The 13,102-nt window shown below is 46.1% G+C and overlaps 1 protein-coding gene across 1 annotated transcript in view; it reads right to left on the bottom strand.

Annotated features, from left to right (window-relative positions):
• Nucleotides 1–8,003, bottom strand: part of HSPA9 (heat shock protein family A (Hsp70) member 9) — a 62,842-nt gene extending 54,839 nt beyond the window's left edge. The window contains exon 1 of the mRNA XM_040442319.1: nt 7,825–8,003. Coding sequence (XP_040298253.1) covers nt 7,825–7,890 — 66 coding nt within the window. The 5' untranslated portion in view covers nt 7,891–8,003. The remainder of the gene's footprint in view (nt 1–7,824) is intronic.
• Nucleotides 8,004–13,102: the final 5,099 nt, after the last annotated feature.

The raw sequence follows: 13,102 nt of genomic DNA, 5'->3' as shown, positions 1-13,102 counted from the left end.
TTTCCGCTTTTTGAAGCAGCTCTGACTTTCTGAGCACCTGTCATGTTTCCTGAGGTTCTACAATGCCCAGACAGTACAAACACCCCACAAATGACCCCATTTCTGAAAGTACACACCCTAAGGTATTCGCTGATGGGCATAGTGAGTTCATAGAACTTTTTATTTTTTGTCACAAGTTAGCGGAAAATGATGATTTTTTTTTTTTTTTTTTTTTTTCTTACAAAGTCTCATATTCCACTAACTTGTGACAAAAAATAAAAAGTTCTATGAACTCACTATGCCCATCAGCGAATACCTTGGGGTCTCTTCTTTCCAAAATGGGGTCACTTGTGGGGTAGTTATACTGCCCTGGCATTCTAGGGGCCCAAATGTGTGGTAAAGAGTTTGAAATCAAATTCAGTAAAAAATGACGAGTGAAATCCGAAAGGTGCTCTTTGGAATATGGGCCCCTTTGCCCACCTAGGCTGCAAAAAAGTGTCACACATCTGGTATCCCCGTACTCAGGAGAAGTTGAGGAATGTGTTTTGGGGTGTCTTTTTACATATACCCATGCTGGGTGAGATAAATATCTTGGTCAAATGACAACTTTGTATAAAAAAAATGGGAAAAGTTGTCTTTTGCCAAGATATTTCTCTCACCCAGCATGGGTATATATAAAATGACACCCCAAAACACATTCCCCACCTTCTCCTGAGTACGGAGATACCAGATGTGTGACACTTTTTTGCAGCCTAGGTGGGCAAAGGGGCCCATATTCCAAAGAGCACCTTTCGGATTTCACTCATCATTTTTTACAGAATTTGATTTCTAACTCCTTACCACACATTTGGGCCCCTAGAATGCCAGGGCAGTATAACTACCCCACAAGTGACCCCATTTTGGAAAGAAGACACCCCAAGCTATTCCGTGAGGGGCATGGCGAGTTCCTAGAATTTTTTATTTTTTGTCACAAGTTAGTGGAAAATGATGATTTTTTTTTTTTTTTTTTTTTTTCATACAAAGTCTTATATTCCACTAACTTGTGACAAAAAATAAAAACTTCCATGAACTCACTATGCCCATCAGCGAATACCTTGGGGTCTCTTCTTTCCAAAATGGGGTCACTTGTGGGGTAGTTATACTGCCCTGGCATTCTAGGGGCCCAAATGTGTGGTAAGGAGTTTGAAATCAAATTCTGTAAAAAATGACGAGTGAAATCCGAAAGGTGCTCTTTGGAATATGGGCCCCTTTGCCCACCTAGGCTGCAAAAAAGTGTCACACATGTGGTATTGCCGTACTCAGGAGAAGTTGAGGAATGTGTTTTGGGGTGTCTTTTTACATATACCCATGCTGGGTGAGATAAATATCTTGGTCAAATGACAACTTTGTATAAAAAAATGGGAAAAGTTGTCTTTTGCCAAGATATTTCTCTCACCCAGCATGGGTATATATAAAATGACACCCCAAAACACATTCCCCACCTTCTCCTGAGTACGGAGATACCAGATGTGTGACACTTTTTTGCAGCCTAGGTGGGCAAAGGGGCCCATATTCCAAAGAGCACCTTTTGGATTTCACAGGTCATTTTTTACTGAATTTGATTTCAAACTCCTTACCACACATTTGGGCCCCTAGAATGCCAGGGCAGTATAACTACCCCACAAGTGACCCCATTTTGGAAAGAAGAGACCCCAAGGTATTCGCTGATGGGCATAGTGAGTTCATGGAAAAAATTTTTTTTTGTCACAAGTTAGTGGAATAGGAGACTTTGTATGAAAAAAAAAAAAAAAAAAAAAAAATCATCATTTTCCACTAACTTGTGACAAAAAATAAAAAATTCTAGGAACTTGCCATGCCCCTCACGGAATACCTTGGGGTGTCTTCTTTCCAAAATGGGGTCACTTGTGGGGCAGTTATACTGCCCTGGCATTTTCCAGGGGCCCTAATGTCTGGTAAGTAGGTAAATGACCTGTGAAATCTGAAAGGTGCTCTTTGGAATGTGGGCCCCTTTGCCCAGCTAGGCTGCAAAAAAGTGTCACACATCTGGTATCTCCGTACTCAGAAGAAGGTAAGGAATGTGTTTTGGGGTGTCATTTTACATATACCCATGCTGGGTGAGAGAAATATCTTGGCAAAAGACAACTTTTCCCATTTTTTTTATACAAAGTTGGCATTTGACCAAGATATTTATCTCACCCAGCATGGGTATATGTAAAATGACACCCCAAAACATATTCCCCAACTTCTGCTGAATACGGAGATACCACATGTGTGACACTTTTTTGCAGCCTAGGTGGGCAAAGGGGCCCAAATTCCTTTTAGGAGGGCATTTTTAGACATTTGGATACCAGACTTCTTCTCACGCTTTGGGGCCCCTAAAATGCCAGGGCAGTATAAATACCCCACATGTGACCCCATTTTGGAAAGAAGACACCCCAAGGTATTCAATGAGGGGCATGGCGAGTTCATTGAAAAAAAAAATTTTGGCACAAGTTAGCGGAAATTGATTTTTTGGATTTTGTTCTCACAAAGTCTCCCTTTCCGCTAACTTGGGACAAAAATTTCAATCTTTCATGGACTCAATATGCCCCTCAGCAAATACCTTGGGGTGTCTTCTTTCCAAAATGGTGTTATTTGTGGGGTGTTTGTACTGCCCTGGCATTTGAGGGTCTCCGCAATCATTACATGTATGCCCAGCATTAGGAGTTTCTGCTATTCTCCTTATATTGAGCATACGGGTAATGAGATTTTTTTTTTCCGTTCAGCCTCTGGGCTGAAAGAAAAAAATGAACGGCACAGATTTCTTCATTCGCATCGATCAATGTGGATGAAAAAATCTCTGCCAAAAAAAGAAAAAGGAGGGGAAAGGCGTCTGCCAGGACATAGGAGCTCCGCCCAACATCCATACCCACTTCAGCTCGTATGCCCTGGCAAACCAGATTTCTCCATTCACATCAATCGATGTGGATGAATAAATCATTGCCGGGATTTTTTTTTTTATATATACAAAGTGTTTGCCAAAGTATATGAACACCGCCACCTCCTCAGCTCATATGCCTCGGCAAACATATCTTTTACTGCAGAGGAGAAATCTCGTCTTGCAGCGCCGCATACACCGACTTGCGTGTAATCTGACAGCAGCACAATGCTTCTGTCCGAATGCACATCAGTGCTGCAGCTGGTCGATCGGTTGGTCCACCTGGAAGGTAAAAAAAACAAAACAAAAAAGAAAAAACCAGGCCGCAAAGCAATAACTTTATTAACTTTAGAACAGAACATATTAACTTTTTTAAACTTTTTTAACTTTTTTACTTACCGGTAATTTTTTTTTGTTTAGTTTTTTTTACCTTTATAGAACAAACCTCTCCTTCCCCATGGGACAATGTGCAAAGCGCAAATCGCCCAAAGATGTGGCGAAGTACGTTATGCACTTTATCCCAGGTGAAAGGAGAGGTTTGCAGCAGCTGAGAGTAAAAGGGCCCTAATAGCCCTGTGTGCCTGTCCTGTGAGATGCAATCCCTATGCTAGGTGTACCTGTGTGTGGTACTTCCGGAAACACTCTCCATAGCATAGGGCAGGGTGGTCAGCACAGTCAGGACAGAAATAGCGGGTGTCACGCCTTATTCCACTCCTGCTACAGACACAACATCTTTTTCGGGGTGACGGTTGGGTTGAGGTACCAGGAACGACACTGGGGAAATGTCGCTCGTGTAGACGGCTAACTACACTGGGGGATGGGGCCACGGAACCTCCTGGGTAAAGGAGGTTCTCGATGATCTCTTCCTGGAATTTGAGGAAAGATCGTGTTCTCCCAGCCTTACTGTAGAGAACAAAACTATTGTACAGCGCCAATTGAATTAAATATACAGACACCTTCTTATACCAGCGTCTGGTTCTGCGGGAAACTAAATACGGAGACAACATCTGGTCATTGAAGTCCACCCCTCCCATGAGCGCATTATAGTCGTGGACACAGAGGGGCTTTTCAATGACACGGGTTGCTCGCTCAATTTGGATTGTCGTGTCTGCGTGAATGGAGGAGAGCATGTAAACGTCACGCTTGTCTCTCCATTTCACCGCGAGCAGTTCTTCGTTACACAAGGCAGCCCTCTGCCCCCTTGCAAGACGGGTGGTTACAAGCCGTTGGGGGAAGCCCACGCGACTAGTTCGCGCGGTGCCACAGGCGCAAATCCGTTCTAGAAACAAATGCCTAAAGAGGGCCACACTTGTGTAAAAATTGTCCACATAAAGATGGTACCCCTTGCCGAATAAGGGTGACACCAAGTCCCAGACTGTCTTCCCACTGCTCCCCAGGTAGTCAGGGCAACCGACCGGCTCCAGGGTCTGATCTTTTCCCTCATAGACACGAAATTTGTGGGTATAGCCTGTGGCCCTTTCACAGAGCTTATACAATTTGACCCCATACCGGGCACGCTTGCTTGGGATGTACTGTTTGAAGCCAAGGCGCCCGGTAAAATGTATTAGGGACTCGTCTACGCAGATGTTTTGCTCGGGGGTATACAAATCTGCAAATTTCTGGTTGAAATGGTCTATGAGGGGCCGAATTTTGTGGAGCCGGTCAAAAGCTGGGTGGCCTCTGGGACGGGAGGTGGTGTTGTCGCTAAAATGCAGGAAACGGAGGATGGCCTCAAATCGTGCCCTGGACATAGCAGCAGAGAACATGGGCATGTGATGAATCGGGTGCGTTGACCAATATGACCGCAATTCATGCTTTTTTGTCAGGCCCATGTTGAGGAGAAGGCCCAAAAAAATTTTAATTTCGGAAACTTGGACTGGTTTCCACCGGAAAGGCTGGGCATAAAAGCTTCCCGGGTTGGCGGATATAAATTGTGTGGCATACTGGTTGGTCTCTGCCACGACTAAGTCCAAGAGCTCCGCAGTCAAGAACAGCTCAAAAAATCCCAGGGCCGAACCGATTTGAGCCGTCTCAACCCGAACTCCAGACTGGGCGGTGAAAGGGGGAACTACAGGTGCGGCTGAAGTTGGTGACTGCCAATCAGGGTTTGCCAGCACCTCAGGGATTCTAGGGGCTCTACGGGCCTGTCTTTGCGGTGGCTGCGACGGGGTAACTAGTGCACGTGCCACCGTACCAGCTTCAACTGCCCTTCTGGTGCTCGCCACGTCACCATGTTGTACGGCAGTGCTGGTACTAGGTCCAGGGAGGGCTGCGCTGCTGGTGTATGCCTCACCACGTGATCCGGCAGCGACAGCCCCACTCTGCTGCTCTTGAAGCGGATCCTGCATAACCTGTGGTCTAGCGACATGGGGCCGGGTACGCCTGGTGCTGCCAGGGACCTCCACCTCCTCGTCCGAACTTTGGGTCAGAGAGCCACTGCTTTCCACAGGTTCATATTCTGACCCGCTAGATTCATCAGATGAGGGTTCCCACTCCTCATCCGACTGGGTCAGAATCCTGTAGGCCTCTTCAGAAGAATACCCCCTGTTTGACATTTTGGACTACTAAATTTAGGGGTATTCCCTGAGACTACCCAAGAAAAAAAGCAAACCTGTCTTACAAAGGGGAGGCTAGCGAAGTACCGGAGGCCGCTGCGGTTGATAAAAAATATCAAAACTGATTTTTTTATCGCCGCAGTGCGTGTAAAATGAATGTGCAGTGATCAAAAAATATATATTTTTTGTCACTGCGGTGGGGCGGGCGTGGGTGAACGCACGTGTGGGCGACCGATCAGGCCTGATCGGGCAAACACTGCGTTTTGGGTGGAGGGCGAACTAAAGTGACACTAATACTATTATAGATCTGACCGTGATCAGTTTTGATCACTTACAGATACTATAAAAGTACAAATGCTGATTAGCGATACGCTATTCAGCGAATAAAAGTGACTGCGGTGCGGTGGGGTGGGCGCTAACTGACGCTAACTACCTAACCAAGGGGCCTAAACTATCCCTAAAACCTAACAGCCAATACTAGTGAAAAAAAAAAAGTGACAGTTTACACTGATCACTTTTTTTCCTTTCACTGGTGATTGACAGGGGCGATCAAAGGGGTGATCAAAGGGTTAATTGGGGTGCAGGGGGGTGATCTGGGGCTAAGGTGTAGTGTTGGTGCTACTCACTGTGAAGTCTGCTCCTGTGCTGGATCCAACCGACGAAAAGGACCAGCACAGGAGCAGACAAGCCATATAACAGATCATATTTACTAATATGATCTGTTATATGGCTTGTGATTGGATTTTTTAAAAATCGCCAGCCTGCCAGCCAATGATCGTTGCTGGCAGGCTGGTGACTAACTTGTTCTTTAACTTTTGCCGGCCCGCGATGCGCATGCGCGGGCCGGCTTGGAGCGAAATCTCGCGTCTCGCGAGATGACGCGTATATGCGTGACTGTGCGCAGCGCTGCCACCTCCGGAACGCGAATCTGCGTTAGGCGGTCCGGAGGTGGTTAAAGAGCTCATGCACACAAACTTATTTTCTTTCAGTGTCCGTTCTGGTTTTTTTTTGCGGACCGTATATGGAACCATTCATTTCGATAGGTCAGCAAAAAAAAAAACGGAAGTTACTCCGTGTGCATTCCGTTTCTGTATGTCCGTATTTCCGTTCCGCAAAAAAAAATAAAAAAATAGAACATGTCCTATTATAGTCCGCATTACGGACAAGGATAGTACTGTTCTATTAGGGGCCAGCTGTTCTGTTCCACAAAATACGGAATGCGTATTTTTTGCGGATCCTTTTTTACATATAGTCGTGGGCATGAGTCCCACTCCCAAACTACAGACTGCCCAGAGGAAAATAAAATATAAAAATAAAAGCCCTCGTGCAGCTCCAGAGATGGCTGTTACAAAACTTGAGTGTCTGAATATAGCAGTGCAAAGAAGAAAAAAAATTGCAGTTTTTTATTCTGCTTTTTATTAATAAATAAATCTATACTAGTTTGATATTGTCATCGTCGGACGGACCCACAGAATAAACAAACACATTTTTATTGCACAGTGAGCACCGTAAAGACAAAACCCAAAACATAATGGTGCAATTGAGGTCCCAATTCCACCTCATTAGTCATTTTTCCAGATCCCCAATACATTGTATGAAATAGACACACGATAGCTGTAGTAGGCAGCCAGGTTGTTGGCTGAGGCAATGTCCATGCAATCCGTATCCTCTATCTACCATGACATCACTGAGGAGTGGGAATACAAGATGGCCGCCCCCACTGCAGGAAAGACCTCCACATTACTGGGAAATACCCCAAAGTGTGGAAGCAGATAGGATTGGACTTCATGGAAATGGAGTATACCCAGAAAACGACACTGACCCCAAATCCCCACAGATGACAAGGACATAGCTAGGCTTTCCCTCCCACAGGGACCAGTGACTGGACTGCACGGACGAGGAGAAATCCACTTGACTTGTGTTCACATTGGAGCCGTCAAGGACGCGTCATTTGTGCCCCGTGCACGGAGAGGGGTTGACAGTTCACATAAGGACAATACCGCTAACACTAACTTATCATTCATTCGCTGGGAAATAACATGCTCCATCCACAGACAACTTCAGAAGATCGAAAAATCCAGCTCCATCAGACCCATCCCCCCTCTCATCAGGATGGTGCAATCCAATGACGTGTTCTGTAACCTTGCAGTGAAGAGACGAGGCCAGTCCATTACACTACAGTAGGGGTGTCTTACATAATCAGGTCTGCCTAACCAGCAGTCGGCTATCATGGATATGTCATAAACAGTTCTAATAGTGACGGACGCATGGTGTGAATGTAGCCTAGGAATCACGCTGAAAGCCCAGTGAATGTAGCCTAGGGATAACGCTGAGAGCCCAGGCACATGTGCACGATGACATGTGAGAACGTACCTTGCGGGCTTCGCTCCGCGGCACACAGGACAAGAGGCGGCTGACGGTTCTACTTGCGCTCAGCATGTTGCAGTACAGATGTGACGGTGACGCAGCGACAGTGCAGTAAGACACCGGGTACAGTGCGCACTTCTAGAAGTATCCGAACCACGTGGGAGTGACCGCAAAGTTCAGGAGACAGGGGACGTCCTCCAGGCTCCGCCTTGTGCAAGGCACAGCTGCCTGTACTCTAAAGCCTCCTTATCACGGAAGAGCACGGCTGTATTAAAGCAGCCGACGAGAGAGAGCGGGTTCGGCGAGGCGCCGGCAACCAGCAGCAAGCCTGGAGCCAGGGCTGGGACAAGCTGAAGCAGCAACGTCCAGTCAGGCATCACGGAGGACGTCCAGAATGGGTCCTGAACAGGGCCCTGCTGTCAAGGTCATCCGGGACAGGAAGTGAAAAGTTCTAGCAGTGGGTGGTGCGGAGATGATGCCGAGACTGATGGGCAACGGAGTGTGTCTGTGCTTTGGTGCCTAGAATGGATGCCCTCCATACAGCACCTCTATAGGGAGTGCAGAATTATTATTCCCTGTAGACCACATCATTCTCTTTATGCATGTTGTCTTACTCCAAGCTGTATAGGCTCGAAAGCCTACTACCAATTAAGCATATTAGGTGATGTGCATCTCTGTAATGAGAAGGGGCGTGGTCTAATGACATCAACACCCTATATTAGGTGTGCATAATTATTAGGCAACTTCCTTTCCTTTGGCAAAATGGGTCAAAAGAAGGACTTGACAGGCTCAGAAAAGTCAAAAATAGTGAGATATCTTGCAGAGGGATGCAGCACTCTTAAAATTGCAAAGCTTCTGAAGCGTGATCATCGAACAATCAATCGTTTCATTCAAAATAGTCAACAGGGTCGCAAGAAGCGTGTGGAAAAACCAAGGCGCAAAATAACTGCCCATGAACTGAGAAAAGTCAAGCGTGCAGCTGCCAAGATGCCACTTGCCACCAGTTTGGCCATATTTCAGAGCTGCAACATCACTGGAGTGCCCAAAAGCACAAGGTGTGCAATACTCAGAGACATGGCCAAGGTAAGAAAGGCTTAAAGACGACCACCACTGAACAAGACACACAAGTTGAAACGTCAAGACTGGGCCAAGAAATATCTCAAGACTGATTTTTCTAAGGTTTTATGGACTGATGAAATGAGAGTGAGTCTTGATGGGCCAGATGGATGGGCCCGTGGCTGGATTGGTAAAGGGCAGAGAGTTCCAGTCCGACTCAGACGCCAGCAAGGTGGAGGTGGAGTACTGGTTTGGGCTGGTATCATCAAAGATGAGCTTGTTGGGCCTTTTCGGGTTGAGGATGGAGTCAAGCTCAACTCTCAGTCCTACTGCCAGTTTCTGGAAGACACCTTCTTCAAGCAGTGGTACAGGAAGAAGTCTGCATCCTTCAAGAAAAACATGTTTTTCATCCAGGCCAATGCTCCATCACACGCGTCTAAGTACTCCACAGCGTGGCTGGCAAGAAAGGGTATAAAAGAAGAAAATCTAATGACATGGCCTCCTTGTTCACCTGATCTGAACCCCATTGAGAACCTGTGGTCCATCATCAAATGTGAGATTTACAAGGAGGGAAAACAGTACACCTTTCTGAACAGTGTCTGGGAGGCTGTGGTTGCTGCTGCACGCAATGTTGATGGTGAACAGATCAAAACACTGACAGAATCCATGGATGGCAGGCTTTTGAGTGTCCTTGCAAAGAAAGGTGGCTATATTGGTCACTGATTTGTTTTTGTTTTGTTTTTGAATGTCAGAAATGTATATTTGTGAATGTTGAGATGTTATATTGGTTACACTGGTAAAAAGAAATAATTGAAATGGGTATATATTTGTTTTTTGTTAAGTTGCCTAATAATTATGCACTGTAATAGTCACCTGCACACACAGATATCCCCCTAAAATAGCTAAAACTAAAAACTACTTCTAAAAATATTCAGCTTTGATATTAATGAGTTTTTTGGGTTCATTGAGAACATGGTTGTTGTTCAATAATAAAATGAATCCTCAAAAATACAACTTGCCTAATAATTCTGCACTCCCTGTATTCTAGCTGCTGACTACTGAACTGACTAGCATGGAGTTACTGCAGGGAGGTCCATCATCTGTGGCCATACATGGTGGCCCTCCATACCGCACCTCTATTCTAGCTGGTGACTACTGAACTGACTAGCATGGAGTTACTCCAGGGAGGTTCATCATCTGTGGCCATACATGGTGGTCCTCCATACAGCACCTCTATTCTAGCTGGTGACTACTGAACTGACTAGTATGGAGTTACTCCAGGGAGGTTCTTCATCTGTGGCCATACATGGTGGTCCTCCATACAGCACCTCTATTCTAGCTAGTGACTACTGAACTGACTAGCATGGAGTTACTGCAGGGAAGTCCATCATCTGTGGCTGGATGGTAGTACATGGTGGTCCTCCATACAGCACCTCTATTCTAGCTGGTGACTACTGAACTGACCAGAATGGAGTTACTCCAGGGAGGTTCATCATCTGTGGCCATACATGGTGGCCCTCCATACAGCACCTCTATTCTAGCTGGTGACTACTGAACTGACTAGCATGGAGTTACTCCAGGGAGGTTCATCATCTGTGGCCATACATGGTGGCCCTCCTTTCAGCACCTCTATTCTAGCTGGTGACTACTGGACTAGCATGTAGTTACTGCAGGGAAGTCTATCATCTGTGGCCGGATGGTAGTACATGGTGGTCCTCCATACAGCAGCTCCATTCTAGCTGGTGACTACTGAACTGACCAGACTTTAGTTACTGCAGGGAAGTCCATCATCTTTGGCCAGACGGTAGTACATGGTGGTCCTCCATACAGCACCTCCATTCTAGCTGGTGACTACTGAACTGACTAGACTGGAGTTACTGCAGGGAGGTCCATCATCTGTGGCCATACATGGTGGTCCTCCATACAGCACCTCTATTCTAGCTGGTGACTACTGAACTGACTAGAATGGAGTTACTGTAGGGAGGTCTATTATCTGTGGCCCTCCATACAGCGCCTCTATTCTAGCTGGTGACTACTGAACTGACTAGCATGGAGTTACTGCAGGGAGGTTTGTCATCTGTGACCAGATGGTAGTACATGGTGGTCCTCCATACAGCACCTCCATTCTAGCTGGTGACTACTGAACTGACTAGAATGGAGTTACTGCAGGGAGGTCCATCATCTGTGGCCATGCATTGTGGCCCTCCATACAGCACCTCTATTCTAGCTGGTGACTACTGAACTGACTAGCATGGAGTTACTGCAGGGAAGTTCATCATCTGTGGCCATAGACAGTGGTCCTCCATACAGCAGCTCTATTCTAGGTGGTGACTTCTGAACTGACTAGCATGGAGTTACTGCAGGGAAGTCCATCATCTGTGGCCCTCCATACAGCACCTCTATTCTACCTGCTGACTACTGAACTGACTAGCATGGAGTTACTGCAGGGAGGTTCATCATCTGTGGCCAGACTGTAGTACAGGGAGAACCTCAATACAGCTTGAAACAAACAAAATGGCAAACTATGTACCATATGACGTATTACACTTCACAGGATACTCCCAAATATGAAGCCAATCGTAACTATTCCCAGGAGGGAACAGAGTTAGCTAAAACTTAAAGGGGTATTCCCATCTTATTAATCATCTTTCATTAAATTATTTATCCCCCATTTAATTTTTTTCTAAATATATATTATTTAAAAAAAAACTACTATTTTCTTTAAAATCGAATTATCATAATTCATTGTTTATCTTCGCTGCCCATGGATACGGCCACCGCTCGCCGGCCGCATCCATGGGCCACGCTTGCGCAGTAGTTTTCTTTTAGATGCTGCGGCCGGCCTCTCACTGACACTGTAAAATGCGTGGATCCATATTCTTTTGAGCCGCGTCCAAAAGAGCCGTGCATGCGCGGCTCCAACGCAGCACAAAGGAATATAGTTCTGCGCATGCGCGGCCACCCGAGACGAATCCGGACAGCGTCGGAGATGAGGACCGGGAGACAACTTCATAAGCGGTGGTTGAGTATTATTTTTACATGCACCACCAATTCCACCAACGATTGGGGGCTCATGGAGGCATATGGGGGGGCTGATGGATGTAGCAGAGCTGAATATGCTGCTGTTCAGCCATAGTTCTAGTGGGGAAGGGAATAGATGTAGCAGAGCTGTATATGTGGCGGGTCACCATCTATGCTGGTGGAAGAGAGAAACTGATGTAGCAGAGCTGAATATGCTGCTGTTCAGACACATTTCTAATGGGGAAGGGAATAGACAGATGTAGCAGAGCTGTATATTTGGCGGGTCAGCATCAATGCTGGTGGAAGAGAGAAACAGATGTAACAGAGCTGAATATGCGGCTGTCTGACACAGTGCTGGTTGAAGAGATAAACAGACAGATGTAGCAGAGCTGTATATGAAGCTTTTCAGACACAGTCCTAGTGGGGGAGTAGAATAAAGATGTAGCAGGGCTGTATAGGAAGCCATTCAGCCAAAGTGATGTTAGGGGACTGCAGAAGACACATGTAGCTGAGCTGTATATGCATCTATAAAGATACATAGTGTAAGGTTTATACACAACTGGAGTACAGCTGTAATGGAAACAAATCTGCATCAGTGCTGGTGGGTGGGGGTTGGTCAAGCTTTTGGGCTAATGTATAATATGGAATTCTAGTTTTTGATGCACAGAATGGGTTTGTAAAAGATCAGACTGAGATTTTGTGTGTAAAACTGCAGAACAGCCAAGTGTTACTGTACACTGAGCTCACTTCACATGGCTCTCTGATTCCCCCAGCAGGGGGAGGGGCCTCACACACACTGCAGGCTGCCAGACTGATGAGTCATACTCTTCACATGAACTAGCACACAAGGACTGAGTTCACAGTGTGATGTCATAAGGAGGTGTGGCCGGCCTTCATTCAAACTGCCTAAGCCCGGCCCAGCCTTAGCAGCAGAAAACCAGGAAGTGAACAGCAGAGCTGGCAGCAATTGAGGATGAAGTAGCAAGATGGGAATACCCCTTTAACGTTTAATCAATATCAAACAAGGAATTATACATGCAACAAAGACTGATAGACAGCAACCCGACTGGGGCCAAAACAACAATAGGATGGTACCTGCTTTGCAACACATGAAAAGGAATGTGCTTACCAAACAGTAGATGCAGATGGAATAGGTGCTCCAGGAGATTTTCACAGGCACCCCGGATTCGTCACAGGTTATCTAGAT

The sequence above is a fragment of the Bufo bufo genome, chromosome 1 (genome assembly GCF_905171765.1).
Source record: "Bufo bufo chromosome 1, aBufBuf1.1, whole genome shotgun sequence".
NCBI classification, from domain to species: Eukaryota; Metazoa; Chordata; class Amphibia; order Anura; family Bufonidae; genus Bufo; species Bufo bufo.
This window is presented reverse-complemented; position numbering and strand designations above follow the sequence as displayed.